This window comes from Buteo buteo, chromosome 30 (genome assembly GCF_964188355.1).
Source record: "Buteo buteo chromosome 30, bButBut1.hap1.1, whole genome shotgun sequence".
NCBI classification, from domain to species: Eukaryota; Metazoa; Chordata; class Aves; order Accipitriformes; family Accipitridae; genus Buteo; species Buteo buteo.
The window spans coordinates 558,437-581,476 of record NC_134200.1 but is presented as its reverse complement, the minus strand read 5'-3'; the positions used below and the strand labels follow the sequence as shown (position 1 = coordinate 581,476).

General features: G+C 68.3%; 2 protein-coding genes across 3 annotated transcripts in view; both read left to right on the top strand.

Annotated features, from left to right (window-relative positions):
* The window catches only part of LOC142025797 (filamin-A-like), an 8,104-nt gene extending 7,610 nt beyond the window's left edge, over positions 1–494 (top strand). The window contains exons 7-8 of the mRNA XM_075018477.1: positions 11–118; positions 292–494. Coding sequence (XP_074874578.1) covers positions 11–118; positions 292–494 — 311 coding nt within the window. The remainder of the gene's footprint in view (positions 1–10; positions 119–291) is intronic.
* On the top strand, positions 351–23,040 carry LOC142025769 (filamin-A-like). 2 transcript variants are annotated; one of them, XM_075018449.1, is made up of 36 exons: positions 1,089–1,632; positions 1,880–2,003; positions 2,198–2,334; positions 2,890–3,083; positions 3,165–3,278; positions 3,694–3,837; positions 3,938–4,061; positions 4,143–4,303; positions 4,387–4,477; positions 4,558–4,727; positions 4,959–5,076; positions 5,529–5,791; positions 6,587–7,184; positions 7,274–7,447; positions 7,525–7,687; positions 8,175–8,335; positions 8,429–8,599; positions 9,021–9,144; positions 9,226–9,382; positions 9,467–9,656; positions 10,838–11,085; positions 11,420–11,522; positions 11,889–12,029; positions 12,237–12,365; positions 12,458–12,631; positions 12,783–12,944; positions 13,137–13,340; positions 13,433–13,585; positions 13,898–14,545; positions 15,184–15,321; positions 15,413–15,528; positions 18,189–18,321; positions 19,829–20,005; positions 21,084–21,302; positions 21,396–21,624; positions 22,031–23,040. In XM_075018449.1, the coding sequence occupies exons 1-36, from the start codon at positions 1,185–1,187 to the stop codon at positions 22,917–22,919; spliced, it is 7,689 nt and encodes a 2,562-aa protein (XP_074874550.1). In that variant the 5' UTR covers positions 1,089–1,184; the 3' UTR covers positions 22,920–23,040. The 2 variants fall into 2 exon arrangements, with proteins under 2 accessions (XP_074874551.1, XP_074874550.1); XM_075018450.1 differs by lacking the exons at positions 18,189–18,321; positions 19,829–20,005; positions 21,084–21,302; positions 21,396–21,624; positions 22,031–23,040 and adding exons at positions 351–490; positions 9,933–9,956; positions 15,856–16,532 and having other exon boundaries at positions 1,043–1,632; positions 15,413–15,621.

Here is a 23,040-nt window from a genome sequence, read left to right as displayed (position 1 = left end):
CGAGGTGCAGGTGGGGCGGGCGGCGGGCGACGCCGGCCGGGTTTCGGCGCAGGGCCCGGCATCGAGCCCCTGGGCAACGTGGCCAACAAGAACACCTACTTCGAGATCTTCACCGCCGGTGCGCCCCGGGGGGGCTCTGGGGGGTGGCGGGGAGGCTGGCGGGAATCGCACCCCGGGGGGATTTGGGGGATTGCGTGGGGCAGGGCGAGCGGGAGGGGAGGTGTTCCTCTGGGGGGGGGGAGCAGCGGGTTCCCCCTCACCACCCCTTGGTGACGCGGTGGCCGCCGGCAGGCGCGGGGCCGGGCGAGGTGGAGGTCTCCATCACGGACCCCAGCGGGCGCCGGGGGACGGTGGAGCCGACGCTGGAGGCCCGCGGGACGGCACCTACCGCTGCACCTACCGCCCCACGGCCGAGGGGCCCCACGCCGTCCACGTGGCCTTCGGGGGAGCCCCCATCCCAAGAGCCCCTTCAACGTCACCGTGGGGCAGGGTGAGCCCCGGGGGGCGCCCCTGCCTCCCCCCCCCCCGCCCCTCCACGGGGGGTCTCTGGCCCTCCAACCCCCCAGGCTGGGGGTCTCTCTCCTTCCCTGGCTTGGGGGTCTCTGTCCTCCTGTCCCCCCCAACTCGGGGGTCTCTGTCCTTCCCAGCTCGGGGACCTCTGTCCCTCCAACTTGGGGGTCTCTGTCTCCCCTTAAACTCGGGGTCTTTGCCCCCCCACCCCCAGCTTGGGGGTCTCTGTCCCCTCCGGACTTGGGGGTCTCTGTCCTGCCCCCACACTAGGGGCTCTGCGCTCTCCTCCCCTCGAGCTGCGGGGGGGGGTGTCTCTGTCCTTCCCCAACTTGGGGGCGGGGGTCTCTGTGCTTCTGCCCCCCACTCGGGGGGGGTGTCTCTGTGCTTCTGCCCCACCCCGGGCCCTTGTGGGGGGTCTCTGCCCCCCACGTGGGGGGCCCGGGGCTGTCGCTGCAGGGGGGTCTTGGCCCCCCGTGACTCTGCTCTGTCTCTCTCCACCTCTCCTGCTCCTTCTGCCCGTCTGTCCGGGAAGCGCCGGCCGGGGTCCTCGCGGGTGACCACTGACGGTACGGGGGGGGTGCGGGGGGGTGCTCCCGGACGCCTGGGTCCCTCCTTCCCCTCCCCCGCCGCGGTGCCCCTTTGGGGTGCCCCCGGACGCCTGTGTCCCCCCCAAAATGTGCCCCAGCGTGGGTTTGGGGGTCCCCTCCGACTGCCCAGGTCCTCTCTGCGGCGTGTGCCCCGATGGGGGTTTGGGGGTCCCCCTACACGCCTGGGTCCCTCTCTCCCCCCCCAGCGTGCCCCCCACAACACGTGGGGTGCTCCCCCCTGCTCCTTCTCCCCCTCCTTCCCCTGCAGCCCCTGTCCTTGGGGTGGCTTTTGGGGTCCCCCTGGGAAACAGAATCCCCCCCTCCGCCCAGTGCGTGCCCCAGGGAGGGTTTTGGGGGTCCCTGGCTGCCGGGGCCCCCCCTGACCCTCTCCCCACAGCCTGCAACCCCTCGGCGTGCCGCGCCGTGGGGCGGGGGCTGCAGCCCAAGGGGCTGCGGGTGAAGGAGACGGCGGACTTCAAGGTCTACACGAAGGGGGCTGGCAGCGGCGAGCTCAAAGTCACCGTCAAGGGCCCCAGTGAGTCCGGGGGGGGCCCCTTATTTTGAGGGGGGGGGGGCTGGGGAGGGGGATTTGGGGCGTGTTCCGGGGGGTTGGGGGTGCCCCGCAGTGGTTGGGGTACCTGGACACAGCCCATGCCCCCCTACTCAAGGGGATATTGGGGTCACTGGGGGAATGTGGGGATGCTGTGGGGTTTTGGGGGGGAATCTGGGGTTTTGGGGGGCCCCCGGGGTTTGGGGGTGACCCCCTGACGTGTGCCCTGCAGAGGGCACGGAGGCGGTGAAGCAGAAGGACCTGGGGGATGGAGTCTTCGGCTTCGAGTACTTTCCCACCGCGCCGGGGACCTACACGGTGACGGTGACCTGGGGGGGGCAGCACATCCCCCGCAGGTGAGCGCTGGGGGGCACTGGGAGGGGAACAGCGTGGCCCCCACCTCCCCAGCCCAGGAGCCAGCCACCATCACAGGCTGCCATCCCCGGTGCTGGGGCCGTTTTGGGGTGCGGGCTGTTTTGGGGAGCTGTGCCCGCAGTAGGGCCCTGCCCTGACACCCCCACCCCACCCCATTTGTCATCCCCCCCCCCAGCCCCTTCGAGGTGAAGGTGTCCCCCGAGAGCGGCAGCCAGAAGGTGCGGGCCTGGGGGCCCGGCCTGGAAGGGGGTGTCGTGGGCAAATCGGCCGACTTTGTGGTGGAGGCCATCGGGGACGACGTCGGCACCCTCGGTGAGGGCTTGGGGGGGCCCCGAGACCTTCAGGGGGCTGCTGGGGAGCATTTCGGGGGGGGTGGGGGGGCATGGGCTCTTCCTGAGGATCCTTCTGGGGGCTTTGGGATGCCTTGGGGAGGCTTTTGGGGTGTCTGGGGGGACTTGGAGGGGTTAGGAGGCTCCCAGAGGGACTTGGGGAGGATTTGGGGCCTCGGGGTGTTGTAGGAACCTGAGGGTGATCCGGGGGGGGCTACTGGGGGGCCTCCAGGGGTTTTGGGGTGTCCTGGGGGACTTTGTGATCTCTCAGGGGCCTCTTTGGGGTTAACCCTGGGGGGGTGGATCTCTGAGGGGGGGGGGTGGATCTCTGAGAGGCCTCTGGGGCACTGCTGGGGATTTTGGGGGGGCTTTGGGGTCTCCAAAGGGTCTCCGTAGCCCCTCATCGGTGTCCGCACATCCCAGCGATGTCGAGGTGCTGATGGCCGCCGTGGGGCTCTGTGCCCCCGGGTCGGTTGCTCGTTGGGGACCCCCGGCGTGGTTTTGGGGTGCCCCTGACCCCCCAACTCCCCCCCCCCAGGTTTCTCGGTGGAGGGCCCCTCGCAGGCCAAGATCGAGTGCGACGACCGGGGAGATGGCTCCTGCGACGTGCGGTACTGGCCGCAGGAGCCGGGCGCCTACGCCGTCCACGTCCTCTGCGACAACGAGGACATCCGCCGCAGCCCCTTCATGGCCGACATCCGCCCCGCGCCCCGAGATTCCTTCCCCGAGAAGGTGGGGGACCCCCGTGGACCCCCTGGGCCCCCCCTCCAACGCCCAGGGGACCCCCCGTAACCTCTTCCCCCGCTTCCTCAGGTCAAAGCCCACGGGCCAGGGCTGGAGAAGACGGGGGTGGCCGTCAACAAGCCCGCCGAGTTCACGGTGGATGCCAAAAACGGGGGGAAGGGACCCCTCAAAGTGCAGATGCAGGTGAGGGGGGGGGGCGGGGGGATTGGGGGCGCAGCCTGGGTGGGAAGTGGCACGGGGGGGACTGTGGGGGGGGGCACCGTCTCAGGTAGGGTGGGGCATGGTAGGTTTTGGGGGGTTATGTGGCTTTAGAAGGATTTGGGAGCGCAGGCACGGGGGAGGTGGCATGAGGGGGATTTCGGGGGGCTGTGGGGGGGATTTGGGGGAGCGGCCCCACTTAGGACAAGATACGAGGTGGTTTTGAGGGGACATGGGGAGGATTTGGGAGCCCCAGCACAGAGGCGGGGGGCCACAGGTTGGATTTGGGGGCCTGGCTATGGAGAAGGGGATGTGGGTGGACTTGGGGGGGGGGGGTGTCACAGGGTGGGTTTTGGGGGTGTTGACCCCCTGTTGTCATTGTGTCCCCCCCCCACCCCAGGATGCAGAGGGCAACCCCGTGGACGTCTCCGTCAAGGACAACGGCAACGGCACCTACAGCTGCTCCTACGTCCCCAAGAAGCCCCTCAAGCACACCGCCATGGTGTCCTGGGGCGGCGTCAACATCCCCCAGAGCCCCTTCCGGGTGAGAGGCGGGGAGGGGGGGGTCCCCAAAACCCGAGGGGCTGGGCCCAGCCTCCTGGGGAGGCGGCAGGCCTGACCCCCGCCCCCCCCAAAACCCGCAGGTGGGCGTGGGGGCCGGCAGCCACCCCCACAAGGTGAAGGTCTACGGCCCCGGCGTGGCCAAGACGGGGCTCAAGGCCCACGAGCCCACCTACTTCACCGTGGACTGCACCGAGGCCGGGCAGGGTGAGCTGGAGGGCGTGGGGGGGTGGGCGGGAGGGGTGCCAGTGGGGTTTGGGGTGCTGAACACCCCCCCGGCCCCCCCAGGGGACGTGAGCATCGGGATCAAGTGCGCCCCGGGGGTGGTGGGCCCGGCCGAGGCCGACATCGACTTCGACATCATCCGCAACGACAACGACACCTTCACCGTGCGCTACACCCCCCGCGGCCCCGGCGCCTACACCATCATGGTGCTCTTCGCCAACCAGGTGGGCTTGGGGGGAGTCTGGGGGAGGGGGCACGAGGGGTCTTGGGGTGCAGGGGGCTGATTTTTGGGGGTCTCTTCCCGCAGGCCACCCCCACCAGCCCCATCCGGATCAAGGTCGACCCCTCGCACGACGCCAGCAAAGTGAAGGCGGAGGGACCCGGCCTCAGCCGCTCTGGTGAGCTGGAGGGGTAGCAGGGGGGGCCCCGGCAGGGATTTGGGGACCCCCCTCCTTGACCCCTCGGGTCCCCCCGCCAGGTGTGGAGCTGGGGAAGCCCACCCACTTCACGGTGAACGCCAAGGCAGGGGGCCGGGCCCCCCTCGACGTGCAGGTGACGGGGCCCGGGAAGGGCGAAGCTGTGCGGGACCTGGAGGTGATCGACAACCACGACGGCACCCACACCGTCAAGTACACCCCCCTGCAGCAGGTAACGGGGGGGTGAACCCCAAACCCCGCACCCCCCCCCCAAAATACCCCGCCCTCCCCAGCAGGTAGTGGGGAGGATCACCCCAAAAACCCAGCACTCCCTGCTGTTGTAATGCGGGCAACCAAACTCCCACCGATACACCCCTGGTGCAGCGGGGGGGGGGGCTACAAAACCCCCCCCGCCAAGCCATGGTGCGGGGCAGCCCTGCAGCCACCCCCTCTCTCCCCCCAGGGTAATTTGGGGGTGTCGGTGACCTACGGGGGTGACCACATCCCCAAGAGCCCCTTCACCGTCGGGGTGGCCCCCAGCCTCGACCTCGGCAAGATCAAGATCTCCGGCCTGGATGACAGTACGGTGGGGGGGCACGGGGTGGGGGACGGGGACAGGAGGGTCCCCTGGGGGGTGGGGGGAGCACTCAGACCCCCTTTTAGAGGAGGTTTGGGGGCGGGGGGGGGGGGCAATTGAGGAGCTGTGTGGGCAACGGGGGCTGGGGGTCCTGGGGGGGGTTGGGATGGAGAATCCAGGGGTGATTTGGGGACCCCCTTTTGGAGGAGGGGTGTCTTCCAGGGCTGGGGGCAATTTCGGGACCCCGTAGGGCTGGGGGGGGGGGGGGGGTGTGTGTCCTGCGTGGGTGTGGGAGTTGTGGGAGCTCCCTCCCCAGAGAGGCTTTGGGGTGGGGCGTTTGGGGGTGTCTTTTTGGAGGGTGCTTATTCCGGGGGGTGGGGGGGTTTGGCAGGGGGAGCCCCCGTTTTTGGGGTGCGGCCCTCCCCCCCCCCAGCGTGTTGGTGCCCCCCCCTGCAGAGCTGGAGGTGGGGAAGGACCAGGAGTTCACGGTGAAGTCCAAGGGCGCCGGGGGCCAGGGCAAAGTGGGGGCGAAGATCACGGGCCCCTCGCGCAAGGCCGTGCCCTGCACGGTGGAGCCGGGGCTGAGCCCCGAGAACAGCCTGGTGCGCTTCATCCCCCGCGAGGAGGGGCCCTACCAGGTGGAGGTCACCTACGACGGCGTCCCCGTCCCCGGCAGCCCCTTCCCCGTCGAGGCCGTGCCCCCCACCGACCCCTCCAAGGTGGGTCTGACCCCCTGCGACGGGGCCCTGTGGGTTTAGGGGGGGCCTGGGGACCATCCCTCTTGGCCCCGCGGGTCTGGCTTTGGGATGGGGACCCCCAGTATGGGGGGGGGGTCTCCAGGGGGTGGGGTCCTCGGGAGCTGGGATGTCCCAGTAAGGGTGATCAGGGTCCCCAGTAAGGGGGTGTCTCTGCTTATGGGGGTCCCTAAGGGCTGGGGGACCCCAGTGAGGGTGGCCAGGGGCCTTAGTAAGGGGGGTCCCTAGTAAGGGGGATCCCTAGTAAGGGGGATCCCTAAGGGTTGGGTGCTCAGAGTGTGGGAGCGTCCCTGGTGATGGGGGACCCCAATAAGAGTGTGTCCCCGATGATGGGGGTCCCCGGAAACTGGGGGAGGCCCAGTAAGAGCGTGTCCCCAGGGACTGGGGGACCCCAGTAAGAGCGTGTCCCCGATGATGGGGGTCCCCAGGGACTGGGGGACCCCAGTAAGAGCGTGTCCCCGATGATGGGGGTCCCCAGGGACTGGGGGACCCTAGTAACAGTGTGTCCCTGATGATGGGGGTCCCCAGGGACTGGGGGACCCCAGTAAGAGCGTGTCCCCGATGATGGGGGTCCCCAGGGACTGGGGGACCCCAGTAAGAGCGTGTGCCCGATGACGGGGGTCCCCAGTAAAAGCAGCCCCCCGGGGCCATGGCTCCCCTCTAAGGGGCTGTCCCTAGGGAGGAGGGTCTCCCCAAGATCGGGGGGGCTCCCTGGCGACGGCACCCCCCCGCCCAACATGGCGGCCCCTCTCCCCACAGGTGCGCGCCTTCGGGCCGGGGCTGCAGGGCGGGCTGGCCGGGGTGCCGGCCCCCTTCACCATCGACACCAAGGGGGCCGGCACGGGGGGCCTGGGGCTGACGGTGGAGGGCCCCTGCGAGGCCAAGATCGAGTGCCTGGACAACGGCGACGGCACCTGCTCCGTCTCTTACTTGCCCACCGAGCCCGGCGACTACAACATCAACATCCTCTTCGCCGGCGCCCATGTGCCCGGCTCGCCCTTCCGCGCCCCCGTCCGCGCCCCCTTCGACGCCTCCAAAGTGACGTGCTCGGGGCCGGGGCTGGAGGGGGCCACGGCCGGCCAGCCCGGCCACTTCCGCGTGGACTGCAGCCGGGCCGGCACGGCCGAGCTGACCATCGGCATCGCCTCGGAGGCGGGCGCCCGCGCCGAGGTGCGGGTGGAGGATAACGGCGATGGCACCTACACCATCGCCTACACCCCGCTCAGCCCCGGGGTCTACACCATCACCGTGGAGTACGGCGGGCAGCCCGTGCCGCACTTCCCCAGCAAGGTCCGGGTGGAGCCCGCCGTCGACACCGCCGGCGTCAAGGTCTACGGGCCCGGCGTGGAGGGCAAGGGTGAGCGCGGCGATGGGGACGGGGACGTGGCGGGGGGGGGGGGGGGCGCAGCTGCCTGACGCCCCATCCTACCGTGCGTTCCCCCCCAGGCGTGTTCAGGGAGGCGGTGACGGAGTTTGACGTGGACGCCCGGGCGCTGACCAAAGCCGGGGGCCCCCACGTGAAGACGCGGGTGTCCAACCCCTCGGGGAACGTCACCGAGACCTTCGTGGAGGACCGGGGTGACGGCACATACCACGTGGAGTACACGCCCTACGAGGAGGGTGAGGCGCGGGGGGCGTGCGGGGTTGGGGGGCAGCACCCGTGGCCTTGGGCTGATGTCCCTGCCGCCCCCCCCCAGGCATGCACACAGTGGAGGTGAACTACGCCGGCAGCCCGGTGCCGCACAGTCCCTTCCGCGTGCCCGTCACCGAGGGCTGCGACCCGGCGCGCGTTCGCGTCCACGGCCCTGGCATCCAGAGCGGCACCACCAACCAGCCCAACAAGTTCACTGTGGAGACCCGGTGAGAGTCCAAACCCTCCAACCCACCCCCCTGGGCCCCCAGACCGTTTCCTAGGATGCCCAGCAGTCGTCACGAGCGCCCCTGTACCCCAAATCCCCCCTCGGTGCTGAAACCCCCCCTCCCCAGTCCTCTACACTCTCCTGTACCCCCAGTCTGCTTCCCAGCACCCCTGAGATCCATCGTGGGTGCCCCAAGTCTGCCTGCAGGTGCCTTACACACGCTTTCCCAGCCCGAACCCTCCTCCCGGTGTCCCCTGAAACAGCCCCGTACCCCAAATCCTTTCCCTGGCGTCCCCTGAAACAGCCCTGTACCCCAGATCTCTTCATGCTCCAAGTCCTCCTCTTCCTAGTCCCCCCCAAACATCTTTGTTTCCTAAACGCACCTCCCAGAGCCCCTAAGCTTCCCCCCCCCGGTACCACCAAGTCCCTCCTGGGGTCAGGGGGGTTTGGGGGTGCCCCACCTGACCCCCGTCTTCCCCCTGCCCCAGGGGTGCCGGCACGGGGGGCCTGGGCCTGGCGGTGGAGGGTCCCTCGGAGGCCAAGATGTCCTGCACCGACAACAAGGACGGGAGCTGCTCGGTGGAGTACATCCCCTACGAGCCGGGCACCTACAGCCTCAACGTCACCTACGGCGGCCACCAAGTCCCCGGTGAGTGCCTGGGGGTGATCCCAGGGTGGGGGGAGACGCCTGTGTCTCACGCGCCCCCTCCCCCAAGCTCACGTATCCCCCTGCCCCATCCAGGGAGCCCCTTCAAGGTGCCGGTGACGGATGTGGTGGACTCATCCAAGGTGAAGTGCGCGGGGCCGGGGCTGACGCCGGGCGTCGTGCGAGCCAACGTGCCCCAGACCTTCACCGTCGACACCAGCAAGGCCGGCGTCGCCCCCCTGGACGTTAAGGTTCAGGGCCCTAAAGGTCGGTGGGGTGCACGGGAGGTTTGGGGTACCCCCACTTTGGGGCTGGGGGGGGTGTTTGGGGTACCCCTGATCCAAGGGAGACAGGGGTATCTGGTATAAAGAGCGCCCTATGGCTGCTGCGTGTTCTCGGGGGGGGCATGGGGGGTCCTGGTGCACCCCACGGGGTGCCCTGTGGGGCCTCAAGGGACGTCTTAGGGTGCCCGGTGGGCTCTTGGGGTGCCCTGTGGGACGTTACGGGGAGTTTCGGAGCACTTTATGGGATGTTACAAGGTCTCGGGGTGCTGCAGGGGGTCTCGGGGCACCCCGCGGAGCGCTGCAGGCTCTTGGGGTGTCGCGTAGGACGCCGCGGGGAGTCTTGGGGCACGCTGCGATGCCGCGGGGTGCTCCGGCGCGCCCTGACGCCCCCCGCCCGCCCCCAGGCGTAGTGGAGCCCGTGGACGTGGCGGACAACGGGGACGGGACGCAGCGCGTCAGCTACGTCCCCTCCCGCGAGGGGCCCTACAGCATCTCGGTGCGCTACGGCGACGAGGAGGTGCCCCGCAGGTGAGGTGGGGGACGTGGGGGGGGCCGGGGGCGGTTTCAGGGGGGCTGGTCTGACACCCCCCTCCCCATTCTGTCCCGCAGCCCCTTCAAGGTGAAGGCGCTGCCCACGCACGACGCCAGCAAGGTGAAGGCGAGCGGCCCTGGGCTGAACACGACGGGGGTCCCGGCCAGCCTGCCCGTGGAGTTCACCATCGACGCCAAGGACGCCGGCGAGGGGCTGCTGGCCGTCCAGATCACGGTGGGCACGGAGCGGGGGGCACGGGGAGGGGTCTGGCGGCAGAGGGGGGGAGGCCAGCCTAGTGACGCGTCCCCCCCCCCACAGGACCCCGAGGGCAAGCCCAAGAAGGCGACGATCCGGGACAACCAGGACGGCACCTACACGGTCTCTTACGTCCCCGACATGACGGGGCGCTACACCATCCTCATCAAGTACGGGGGGGACGAGATCCCCTACTCGCCCTACCGCATCCGCGCCGTGCCCGCCGGCGACGCCAGCAAGTGCACCGTCACCGGTAAGCGCCGCTGGGGGGGGGAACGCGCGCTTACGACGGGGACACCCACCGCCCGCCCGGCCGCTTCCAGCCAAGTCACCGCGGGGTGGGGAGGTGGGGGGCGCACGGGCGAGGGGGGGCGAGCGGGGAGGGTGGCCGGGGGGGCACGGGGGGCGGGGGGGGGGGGCCTCACCACGTGTGTCTCACTGGATTTCTTGCTTCTCTGCCCACCCCACGCCCCCCCCGCGCCCCCCCCTTCCCCGTCCTCCCCCCACCCCTCTTTTGCCCACGCTGTAGTCTCCATCGGAGGTCACGGCTTAGGTAAGCTCACGGCATGGCTCGCTTGGCGTCGGGGTGCATGCGTGACCCCCTCCCCGCACCCCAAAGTTACCCCCGTCCCCGTGGACAAGTGAGGACCTTCCCCGCAGTGGTGTGAAGGAGGGGCCAGAGTCTAATTTTGGGGGACCCTCGGGCCTCTAATACTGGGGGCACCCCGTGTTCTCCTTTAAATCACAGGAGGGTCCCCCCAACCTCGTTTAACGATGAGGGACCCCCCCTAAACCTCACTTAGTGTCAGGGCCCCCCCAGGTGTCATTTTAAGCCTTCAGGGTTCTCTTTTAACTGGGGGGATCCAGACCTCGCTCAACATTGGGGGACCCCCCAGTTCTGCTTGCACTTGGGGGTCCCCCTCAGTCCAGTACCAGGGACCCCTTTTGGTCCTGTTTTAATTGTGGGGCATCCCCCAAACCTCATTACACAGGGGGGAGGGATCGTGCCAGTAGCTTGAACCTCCGAACGTTTGGGGGTTCCCTGGCTCAGTCTTGTTGTAGTTGGGGACCCCCCCCATTGCTGGGGGCACCCCTGGCCCCACATGGGGCAGCGAGCTGGGGTGTTACGGGGTCCCTGGCTGCCCCCACGGAGCAGAGGGACCCCCTCCATCAGGTCACTACCTGGGTGTGGGATGGGGGAGGTCTGTGCCTCATTAATGCCTAATTTCCCCCCTCCCCGTGACATGGCACGAGTTTTCCCCGTGCTCAGCCCGCCGGGGCGCTCGGGTTCCCCCCAGCTTTGGGGGATCGTTCAGGGGGTGGGCAGCACCGGAGCCTGCCGGAGACCCACGGCAGGGCGCACGTCCACCCGTGGGGCCGGTTTGGGGGTGCCCCCACCATGAGGCAGGCAGTCACCCCCCCCCTTTTCGGCAGGGGCGGGCATCGGCCCCACCATCCAGATCGGGGAGGAGACGGTGATCACGGTGGACGCCAAGGCGGCGGGCAAGGGCAAGGTGACGTGCACCGTCTGCACGCCCGACGGCTCCGAGGTGGACGTGGACGTGGTGGAGAACGCCGACGGCACCTTCGACATCTTCTACACCGCCCCCCAGCCCGGCAAGTACGTCATCTGCGTGCGCTTCGGGGGCGAGCACATCCCCAACAGCCCCTTCCAGGTCATGGTGAGTGTGCGAGGGGCGGGCGAGGGGCCGGGCGAGGGCGGGCGTGCGAGGGGTGTAACGCAGGCGGCGTGCGAGGCGAGCGGCGTGCGAGGTGGGCAGCGTGCAAGGGGTGTAACGCACGCCACGTGCAAGAAGCGTGCGAGGTGGGGAGCGTGCAAGGGGCGTGCAAGGCAGGCAGGCGAGGTGCCAAGCAGGCCGCGTGCGAGGAGCGTGCGGGGCGTGTAGCGGGCAGGCGGCGCGCCAGGCGGGCGCGATAACGGACGCAGGCAGCGCGCCAGGTGTGTAGCAGGGGGTGGGGGGCATCCGGCATCCGCTAACGAGCTCGTTTGCGCAGGCGACCGACCGCCCGCTGCTGGGGGTGAACGGGCTGGATATGGCCGGGCTGCGCCCCTTCGACCTCGTCATCCCCTTCACCATCAAGAAGGGCGAGATCACCGGTGAGGGGGGGCAGATGCCCCAAAACGCCCTGGGGGGGTGTCTCTAAAACACCTGAGCTCCTGTAGGGGGTCCCCAGGCCTCCCTTGAGTCCTTCTGGGGGGGGTCTGCAGAACCTGCTTGGGGGTCCCCAAGATGTGGGGGTCCCTAAAGTCCCCCCAGGTCCTCCTGGGGTGTCCCCAAGGCAGCCGATGTCCTCCTGGGGGTCTACAGGTCCCACCAGGGGATCCCCAAGACAACTAAGATGGTCCTGGGGGGGTCCCCAAGACAGCCAAGGTCCTTCCAGGGATCCCCAGTCCTTCCTGGGGGTCCCCAGACCAGCCAGCACCCCCTGAGCTCCCCCCCCCACCCCATTTCACCCCCTCCAGGGGAGGTGCGGATGCCCTCGGGGAAGGTGGCCAAGCCCGACATCACGGACAACAAGGACGGGACGGTGACGGTGCGGTTCGCCCCCACCGAGGCCGGCCTGCACGAGATGGACATCCGCTACGAGAACATGCACATTCCAGGTGGGGGGGCTCGGGGGGGGGGCTTTGGGGGGACCAGGGGGGGCCCTGTTGAAGCCTCATGGCCCCAGGGGTGTCGTGATGGCTTCCCACGTGCCACCGTGTGTCCGTTGCGACGTCCCCGCGTCTGCGAGGATCCTCCTGTGGCAGTGGGGGGGGGTCTCGATGCCCCCCTGACCCACCCCGTGCCCCCCCTTTCCCCCCCCCCAGGCAGCCCCCTGCAGTTCTACGTGGACTACGTCAACAGCGGCCACGTCACCGCCTACGGCCCCGGCCTCATCCATGGCACCGTCAACAAACCGGCCACCTTCACCGTCAACACCAAGGACGCCGGCGAGGGTGAGCCCCTGGGGGGGTCCGCCAGGCGCCTGGGTCCTCCCCGGCAGGCATGGGGCCCCCCCCCGAACCCTCCGTGTCCCCCCCCACCCCAGGAGGTCTGTCGCTGGCTGTGGAGGGTCCCTCCAAGGCGGAGATCAGCTGCACCGACAACCAGGACGGGACGTGCAGCGTCTCCTACCTGCCGGTGCTGCCCGGGGACTACAGCATTGTGGTGAAGTACAACGACAAGCACATCCCGGGGAGCCCCTTCACCGCCCGCATCACCGGTACGGCCTGGGGGGGGCACCCCGAGGTGCTGTGGGTGGTCCTGGGGCTCCCTGCAGCGGATCCGAAGTCCCCAGGGGTCTTGGGGGCCGTCCTGAGGGTGGGTCCCGGGCATTTTTGGGGTGCCTTCGCCGCTGATCCCCGTCCCCGCAGGTGATGACAGCCTGCGCCTGTCCCACCTGAAGGTGGGCGCCTCGGCCGACATCCCCCTGGATATCGGGGAGACGGACCTGAGCCAGCTGACGGCCACCGTCACCGCCCCCTCGGGCCGCAAGGAGCCCTGCCAGCTCAAGCGCCTCCGCAACGGCCACATCGGTGAGGGGGGGGACACACGACTGGGACGGGATGGGGGTCCCTGGGGACCCCGGCACCTCGCCCTCATGGTGTGAGGAGCCCGGCCGGCTCCGACGCCTCTGCAGCCGAGGGAGGGGATGGGGGGGGACACGGAGGGAGGACGTAGGGTCTTGGCGTCCCCTCGTCCTGAGGCCGGCGTCCCCGTCCCCGCAGGTATCTCCTTCGTGCCGCAGGAGGTGGGGGAGCACCTGGTGCACATCTCGCGGGGGGGGCAGCCCCTGGCCCGCAGCCCCATCTCCGTCACCATCAGCCAGGCCGAACTGGGGGACGCCAGCCGGGTGCGCGTGGCGGGGCCCGGCCTGCGCGAGGGACGCACCTTCGAGCCGGCGCACTTCACCATCGACACCCGCGACGCCGGTACGTCTCCGTCCCCCGGGAATTGGGCGAGGGGGTGTGTGAGAGGGGGGTGTCCCAGACGCCGGGGTCCCTGCTGACGGCCCCCTCCCCAGGCTACGGGGGGCTGAGCCTCTCCATCGAGGGGCCCAGCAAGGTGGACATCACCACGGAGGAGCTGGAGGACGGGACCTGCCGCGTCTCCTACTGCCCCACCGAACCCGGCAACTACATCATCTCCGTCAAATTCGGCGACCAGCACGTCCCCGGTGGGTGCCGGGGCGGGAACTGGGGGGACTGGAAGTGCTGCCGGGGGTGGGGGGTGCCAGGGGCAAGCGGTGGCACTGGGAGGGTGTATCGGGGAGGAATGGGGGGAACTGGGAGTACTGGGAGGGTCTACTGGGGTAATTTGCGTTATTGGGAGCATGGTGGGAGAGTACTGGAGGGGGGATATGGGGAGGGAGCTGGGGTACTGGGTGGGGTGTGGGGGTACAGTGGGACCAGGAGAAGACTAGAGGGGTTTATGGGGGGTCCTTGGGCTCGGGGGAGCCGATGTGACCCCCCCCCCCGCCCCCCCGCAGGAAGCCCCTTCTCGGTGAAGGTGACAGGCGAGGGGCGGGTGAAGGAGAGCATCACGCGCCGGCGCCGCGCCCCCCCCGAGGCCAGCGTTGGCACCGCCTGCGACCTCAGCCTCAAGATGCCGGGTGAGCGTCCCTGGGGGGGGTCCCCGAGGGTCTCGGGAGGCTGCTGGGGCAGTTTGGGGGGGGGAAAACACGACCCCAAGTACCTGCGGGGGGACCCCAGAGATAGAGGGTCCCCCAAGGACCCACGGGGGACGGAGTGGGGACACATAGAGGAACCCCAGGACCTCCCCTGGCACGGGAGGGTCCCTAGGGCGGTGGTGGGGGCCGGGGGGAGCCCCGTGATCCCCCCCCCCATGACCTCCACCCCGTTGCCGGCAGAGCTGAGCGCCCACGAGGTGACGGCGGTGGTGACGGGCCCCTCGGGGCAGGCGGTGGCGGCGCAGGTGCTGGAGGGCGACGGCGGCGCCTACAGCATCCGCTTTGTGCCCGCCGAAACCGGCGTCCACTCGGTCAGCGTCAAGGACCGGGGCCAGCACGTCCCCGGCAGCCCCTTCCAGTTCACCGTGGGGCCCATGGGCGAGGGCGGCGCACACAAGGTCCGCGCCGGGGGGCCCGGCCTCGAGCGGGCCGAGGCTGGCGTGCCAGGTGAGCGCGGGGCACCCCAAAACCTGCCCGAGACCCCCCCTGGGGGCTCCGCTACTCGTGCGGGGCTGCCCCGATCCTGTTATGGTCCCTGAACCCCCTTCGGGTGCCCCAAAACCCCCTTGGGGTGCCCCTAAATATATGCCCACCCACCCAACCTATTCCAGGCACCCCAAAATTCACCCTCAGCGACCCTGAACCTGCTTGGGGGGCACCCCAAAAGCCCCCTCAGGGCTCCTTCCTGACCCCCCCCCCTTTGGGACTGCCCAGGCCTGTCTGGGGCTCCCGAGTCTGCACAAGACTCCCTGGTCCTTCACGGGGCTCCCTAAAACCTGTGGGGGGCTCCCAAAATCCTGACTGGGGTTTCCTGAAACCCGTTGGAGATTCCCCAAATCCATCTGGGGTTCCCCAAAATCTATGGGGCGTTCCCCAAATCCCAACCGAGGCCCCTCAAACCCACCCGGGGCTCCCCAAAACCTGCTGCAGGTCTCCCGAACCCAGCCTGGGCTGCTGAATTTGGCCCCAGGTCCCCCAGACTGGCCCAGCTGGGGAGGAACTGGGGGGCTGCCCCCAAGATGGGGTGTGATGGGGTGGGGAGGGGGCCCTGACACCCCATTTCTGCTACTGCCCCCCCTCCCCAGCCGAATTCAGCATCTGGACGCGGGAGGCGGGCGCCGGGGGCCTCTCCATCGCCGTCGAGGGGCCCAGCAAAGCCGAGATCGCCTTCGAGGACCGCAAGGACGGATCCTGCGGCGTCTCCTACGTCGTCCAGGAGCCCGGTACGGGGCCGGGGAAGGGTCGGGACGGGGTGGGGGGGCCAGGAAGAGACTGGAACCCCCCCCCTCGGTGACGCCGTCCCCCTCCCCGCAGGTGACTACGAGGTGTCGGTGAAGTTCAACGAGGAGCACATCCCCGAGAGCCCCTTCGTGGTGACGGCCGCTGCCCCCTGCGACGCCGCCCGCCGCCTGACTGTTTCTAGCCTTCAGGTGAGGCACCGGGAGAAACCCCCCCCCTCGCACCCCCCCCGGCTGGGCTCGGGACGCCATGCGCAGGGCGGGCAGCTGGAGAGTCAGGGCAGCGTTTTTGGGGTGTCTGAAGACAGCGTAGCCCTAGAGCAGTGTTTTTGGGGTGTCTGTGGGGACAACGTAGCCCCAGGGCAGCATTTTTGGGGTGTCTGAAGACAGTGTAGCCCCAGGGCAGCGTTTTTGGGATGTCTGGAAACAGCATAGCCCTCAGGCAGCATTTTTGGGGTGTTTGTGGGGACAGCATAGCTCTAGGGCAGCGTTTTTGGGGTGCCTGTGGGGACAGCGTAGACTTGGGCAGCGGTTTTGGGGTGTCTGAAGACAGCGTAGCCCCAGGGCAGAATTTTTGGGATGTCTGGAAACAGCGTAGCCCCAGGGCAGCATTTTTGGGGGGCCTGTGGGGACAGCGTAGACTTGGGCAGCGGTTTTGGGGTGTCTGAAGAGAGCGTAGCCCCAGGGCAGCATTTTTGGGGTGCCTGTGGGGACAGTGTAGCCCCAGGGCAGTGTTTTTGGGGTGTCTGAAGAGAGCATAGTCCTAGGGCAGTGTTTTTGGGGTGTCTGAAAACAATGTAGCCCCCAGGCAACATTTCTGGGGTATCTGTGGGGACAGCGTAGCCCTAGGGCAGTGTTTTTGGGGTGTCTGAAGACAGCGTAGCCCCAGGGCAGCATTTTTGGGGGGCCTGTGGGGACAGCATAGCCCTAGGGCAGCGTTTTTGGGGTGCCTGAAGACAGCATAGCCCCAGGGCAGTGTTTTTAGGGTGCCTGTGGGGACAGCGTAGACTTGGGCAGCGGTTTTGGGGTGTCTGAAGACAGTGTAGCCCCAGGGCAGCATTTTTGGGGTGCCTGTGGGGACAGTGTAGCCCCAGGGCAGTGTTGTTAGGGTGTCTGTGGGGACAACGTAGCCCTAGGGCAGCGTTTTTGGGGTGTCTGTGGGCACAGCATAGCCCCATGGGGGGCTTTACAGTTTTTTTGGGGGGTTTTGGGGGGGGGTGTCATAGTTTGGGGGGGCTTTAACAGGGTTTTGGAGGTGTTCAGGGGCCCAGTCTATATCTTTAAGAGAGTTTCAGCAAGGTTTGGGGTGTCTAGGGAGCCTGCAGCAGGATTTTGGGGTGTCTAGGGGGTCTGCAGCAAAGTTGGGGTGTCCAGAGGGTCTGCAGCGCAGTTCAGGGTGTCTAGGGGGTCTGCAGCAGGATTTTGGGGTGTCTAGGGGTCTGCAGTGAGGTTTGGGGTGTCTAGGGGGTCTGCAGCAGGATTTTGGGGGGCTCTGTAGGCGCAGTGGAGTTTTGGGGTCCCTGCGCTGGCCCAGGCAGCCCGTGCGTCCCCCCAGCCGTCGCGGGGTCCCGGGGGTCTTCTCTCGTGTCTCTTTTAAAGGCTATTAACAGCCCCCCCGTCGCCCCCCACCCCGCTCGGGGGGTGGGGGGCGACCCCGGGGCCCGGAGGGGCCTTAGCGGGAGAGAACGGCCCCCCCAAACCCCCCCCCAGCACCCCCAAACCCCGGGGACCCCCGGGGCCCCCCGTTCTCTCCCGTTAAACTCTCCGGCCCCACGAGGTAAGTGGGGCGCAGGGTGGGGGGGGCTCCCCTGACACCCCCAAATCCCTCCCCGCCTCCTGGGAGACCCCAATACCTGTGGACCCCAAATGGGGTGGGGGCTTTCCCCAGCACCCCCAAACCCCTCCCTGCCTTGGGGCGGGACCCCCGAAACCGGGGTGTTGGTGTAAAACCTTTCCCCCAAAGTGGAGGGTTTGGGGTGGGGCTCCCCCCCCCCCCACTGTGTTATTTTGGGGTTCGGGTCTCCCCGGGGTCGTTTGGGGTAGGGATTTCCCCCTCCCCAGGTGGGGATCTTGGGGTGCAGATCCCTCCCGGGGGTGTTTTGGGGTGCAGGGGGGGTGTCCCCCCCTCCTCGAGGGTTATTTGGGGTTTTTGGCCCCACTGGGCTTGTCAAGGGGAGGGGGTAAATGCCCCCCCCCCCCCCCCCCCCCCGGGGTTATCTGGGGTGAGGAGTTGGGGGCGTTATCCCCCTGGGATTTTGGGGGGTATCAACCCTCCCCCGGCCTTATTTGGGGTGAGGATTTGGGGCTGTTCACCCCCCTGGCTTTTTTGGGGGTGTGTTAACCCCCCCTTGGGTCATTTTGGGGTGAGGATTTGGGGGTGTTAACCCCCTCGGGGTTTTTTTGGGGTGTTAACCCCCCCCTTGGGTTTTGGGGTGAGGATTTGGGGGTGTTAACCCCCCCTGGGATTTTTTGGGGGTGTTCATCCCCCCTTGGGTTGTTTCGGGGTGAGGATTTGGGGGTGTTAACCCCCCCTTGGGTCATTTCGGGGTGAGGATTTGGGGGTGTTCATCCCCCCTGGGTTATTTGGGGCAGGGTTTTGGCACACAAGTGCCCCCCACCCCTGCAGATTTTGGGGTGCAGCCCCCCCCCCTTCAGATGCTTGGGCCTGTTACGCCCCCCCAAGGCCGCCCAGGCTGAGCTTTGGGGCTGCCGGCGCCCCCCCAAAACCCTTACCCACAGAAGGGAGGGGGTGGGTGTCTGAGGGCAGGGGGTTGCTGCCGTGTCCTCCCCCCTCCTCCCCCGGTTTTGGGGGGCTCCCCCCCCCCCTCGCTGACGGTCTCTGCCCCCCCCAGGAGTCCGGGCTGAAGGTTCACCAGCCGGCCTCCTTCGCCGTCAGCCTCAACGGGGCCAAGGGGGTGCTGGACGCCAAGGTGCACAGCCCCTCGGGGGCCCTGGAGGAGTGCCACATCACCGAGGTCACCGAAGGTGAGGGGACCCCCCCGGGGGGGACCCCCGACCCCCCCCCAAAAAAACCCACCCTCCTCTGAGGGCACCCCGGCTCTCTCCTGGCAGCCGCGGTGAGCTCCTTCCTCCTGGGAGGGGAAGAGGGGGGGACGCCGCTGGGGGAAAAGGGGCTTGGGGTGTCCCCTGCTGGTTTTGGGGGTCCCCCCCCGCTTTGGGGGAGAGTTTTGGGGTCCCCCTCCACTTTGGGGAAGGTTTTGGGGGGTGTGTGTCCCCACTTTGGGGGAGAGTTTTGGGGTCCCCTTCTACTTTGGGGGAAGGTTTTGGGGGGTGTGTGTCCCCACTTTGGGGGTCCCCTCCCGCTTTGGGGGAGAGTTTTGGGGTCCCCCTCCACTTTGGGGGAGAGTTTTGGGGTCCCCCTCCACTTTGGAGGAGGGTTTTGGGGTGTGTGTCCCCCCACTTTGGGGGTCCCCCCCTGCTTTGGGGGAGAGTTTTGGGGTCCCCTTCTACTTTGGGGAAGGTTTTGGGGTGTGTGTGTCCCCACTTTGGGGGTCCCCCCCTGCTTTGGGGGAGAGTTTTGGGGTCCCCCTCCACTTTGGGGGAGAGTTTTGGGGTCCCCCTCCACTTTGGGGAAGGTTTTGGGGGGTGTGTGTCCCTACTTTGGGGGTCCCCTCCCGCTTTGGGGGAGAGTTTTGGGGTCCCCCTCCACTTTGGGGAAGGTTTTGGGGTGTGTGTGTCCCCACTTTGGGGGTCCCCCCCTGCTTTGGGGGAGAGTTTTGGGGTCCCCCTCCACTTTGGGGGAGAGTTTTGGGGTCCCCCTCCACTTTGGAGGAGGGTTTTGGGGTGTGTGTGTCCCCCCACTTTGGGGGTCCCCCCCTGCTTTGGGGGAGAGTTTTGGGGTCCCCTTCTACTTTGGGGAAGGTTTTGGGGTGTGTGTGTCCCCACTTTGGGGGTCCCCCCCTGCTTTGGGGGAAGGTTTTGGGGTCCCCCTCCACTTTGGGGGAGGTTTTGGGGTCCCCCTCCACTTTGGGGAAGGTTTTGGGGTGTGTGTGTCCCCACTTTGGGGTTCCCCTCCACTTTGGGGGAGGATTTTGGGGGGTGTATGTCCCCCACTTTTGGGGGGTCCCCCCCGCTTTGTGGGGCTCTCTCCGGTTCCGTTGACTTGGGTTTGGGGTTCCAGGGAGGCTGCAGGGCCCCCCCCCCCCAACAAAGGGTGTTTTGGGGGGGCTGGCTGACCCTGCCCGGGCCCCCCCCGATGTGGGGGGGGTTTAGGGGTGTCCTGTGGACCCCGGGGGGGGTCGTGTCTCCCAAGGTAGGTTTTGGGGAGGGGGGAGGGATTGGAGGGAGTTTGGGGGGGGGGGCGGGGGGCTTTGTGTATCATCCAGCCCCCGTGGGGATTTGGGGGCGCCCACGGGGTTGGGGGGGGGGGGCGCTGCGTGGCACCCCCAGGAGCCCCTTTGGGGAGGGTGTGTGGGGGTCCCTGTGGGGTCAGGGGGTCCCTACTGACCCCCCCGCCCCCCCCCCCCCCCAGACAAGTACGCGGTGCGGTTCATCCCGCGGGAGAACGGCGTCTACTCCATCGACGTCAAGTTCGAGGGGTCCCACATCCCCGGGAGCCCCTTCAAGGTGCGGGTGGGGGAGCCGGGGCAGGCGGGGGACCCCGGCCTCGTCTCCGCCTACGGACCCGGCCTCGAGGGGGGCACCACAGGTACGGGGAGGGGGGGGCGTGGGGGACCCCAGGGGGGGTCGTGAGGGTCCTATGGGTGGGGGGTCGTAGGGGACCCCAGGGAGTGGGGGTCATAGGGGTCCCAGGGAGTTGGGGGATTGTAGGGACCCCAGGGGGTGGGGTGGGGGTCGTGGGGATCCCAGGAGTTGGGGGTCTTAGGGACCCCATGGGGGTGGGGGGTTTAGGGACCCCATTGGGCTTGGGGTGGGGGGTCGTAGGGGTCCCAGGGAATTGGGGGTTTTAGGGACCCCAGAGAGTTGGGGCGGGAGGTCATAAGGGTCCCAGGGACTTGGGGGGGTCTTAGGACCCCAGGGGCTTGGGTGAGGGGTCTTAGGGACCCCATGGTGTTGGGGTGGGGGATCATGGGGGTCCCAGCAAGTTGGGGGTCTTAGGGACCCCATGGGGTTGGGGTGGGGGGCTTTAGGGACCCCATTGGGCTATAGGGTAGGGGGTCATAGGGACCCCAGGGGCTTGGGGGTGGGGGGTCATGGGGGTCCCAGGGAGTTGGGGGTTGTAGGGGTCCCATTGGGGTTGGGATGGGGGGTTGTAGGGACCTCAGGGGGTTGGGGGGGTCGTAAGGGACCCCAGGGGCTCGGGGTGGGGTGGTCATGGGGGTCGCAGCGAGTTGGGGGTCTTAGGGACCCCAGGGACTTGGGGTGGGGGGTCGTAGGGGTCCCAGGGGCTTGGAGTGGGGGGTCTTAGGGACCCCATAGGGTTGGGGTAGGGGGTCATGGGGACCCCAGGGGCTTGGGGGTTGTAGGGGTCCCATTGGGGTTGGGCTTTTAGGGACCCCAGGGGCTTAGGGTGGGGGGTCGTAGGGACCCCATGGGGTTGGGGTGGGAGGTCATAGGAGTCCCAGGGAGTTGGGGGGTTGTAGGGGTCCCAGGGTCTTGGGGTGGGGGGTTGTAGGGACCCCAGGAGCTTGGGGCTCTTAGGGGTCTCCTGGGCTTGTGGGGGGGGGTCGTAGGGATCCCGGGGGTCGCAGCGCCCCTCGGGCTCGTAGCGCGAGGCTCCGCAGGTGCCCCCCGCCGTGCTGACCCCCCCCCACGTCCCCCCCCAGGGTCCCCGGCGGAGTTCGTGGTGAACACGGCAACGGCGGGTCCGGGGGCGCTGGCCGTCACCATCGACGGCCCCTCCAAGGTGAAGATGGACTGCCGGGAGTGCCCCGAGGGCTACCGCGTCACCTACACCCCCATGGCCCCCGGCAGCTACCTCATCGCCATCAAATTCGGGGGACCCCACCACATCGCCGGCAGCCCCTTCAAGGCCAAGATCACCGGTACCGGGGGGGGGGCGCGCGGATTTTTGGGGTGCGGGATTTTGGGGTCCGAGGAGAGCAGGGGGGTCCTGACGTGCCCCAAAACCCCTCCAGGGCCGCGCCTGGTGAGCAGCCACAGCCTGCGGGAGAGCTCCTCGGTGCTGGTGGAAGCGGGGGGCCGGGCGGAAGCCGGGGGGCCACGGCGGCGACGACGGCGGCGGCGGCCCCCCCCGGGACCCCCAAATTCTCCTCCGACGCCAGCAAGGTGGTGGCCAAGGGGCTGGGCTGAACAAAGCCTTCGTGGGGCAGAAGAACTCCTTCACCGTCGACTGCAGCAAGGCGGGTGGGTGACCTGGGGGGGGGGGGGGGGGCGCACCCAGGTTTGGGGGGGGCGTTTTGGGGTGCGCTGAGCCCCCCCCTCCCCAAGATTTGGTGTTGGGGGGGGTAGTGGCTGGGAACTGCTGGTAGGTCAGTGCTTTGGGGGGGAGGGGGTGTTTGGGGGCTGGCTTTTTTGGGGGGGGTAGCTGGTTTTTGGGGGGGCTGGGTTTTGGGGGTGCAGCTTTTGGGGGTGCAGCTTTTGGGGGTGCAGCTTTTTAGGGTGGGTTGGGGGGGGGGGCTCTTAGCTTTCGGGAGCTGTTGGAGAGAAGGAAGGCGGTGGGGGCACCCGGGTCCCTCCTGCCGGCACGTGGGTGTTTGGGGGTGATCCCCTCTCCCGATTTTGGGGTGACCCCCCCTTTCCCCCCCCCCAGGGAACAACATGCTGCTGGTGGGGGTGCAGGGCCCCCGCTCGCCCTGCGAGGAGATCGTGGTGAAGCACCTGGGCAACCAGCTGTACAACGTGGGCTACCTGCTGCGGGAGCGGGGCGACTACCTGCTGGTGGTCAAGTGGGGGGACCAGCACGTCCCCAACAGCCCCTTCCGCGTCACCGTGCCCTGAGGGGCGCCCCAAAAACACCCCCGCGGGGGGGGGGGGACACCCCCCCATCCTCACACACACACACACACTCTGCCCCCCCCCCCCGGCACGGCGCTGGGGACCCCCCACCAAGATTGGGGACATCCCCACAAGATTGGGGACATCCCCCCCAGTTTGGGGACATCCCCCCCAAGATTGGGGACCCCCCCAACATTGGGGACATCCCCCCCAGATTGGGGACACCCTCCAAGTTTGGGGACATCCCCCCAATTTTGGAGACATCCCCCCCCGTTTGGGGACATCCCCCCCAAGATTGGGGACATCCCCCCCAGATTGGGGACCCCCCCAAGTGTGGGGACACCCCCCCCAAGTTTGGAGACATCCCCCCCAGTTTGGGGACACCCCCCAAGATTGGGGACACCCCCTCCAATATTGGGACCCCCCCCAAGATTGGGGACCCCCCCCAAGATTGGGAACACCCCCACAGTTCAGGGGGACCTCCCCCCCCTTCCCCTCCCAGGGCTTTTGTTTTTGGGGGGCCCCCCCTGCCACTGCCACCCCCTCTGCCACTCCCCCCCCCCCTCACGCTGCCCCCTCCTCACCCCATTTCCCCCCGGGGGGGGGGCAGGGAGGGCCCCCCCCCCCCATTTCTACAGCTGCCACTTTGGATTCCCCCCGCCCCCTTTTTTTCTTTTTTTTTTTTTTTTTTTATTTTATTTTAATTTTTTAACATGACCTGGGGGGGGGGTCCCGGCGCTGCCCACTCCCCCCGCGCCCCCCCCCATCTCCCCCAAACCGGGGTCCCGGGGGGGGGGAACCCCAATAAAAACTCGTTCTGCTTCA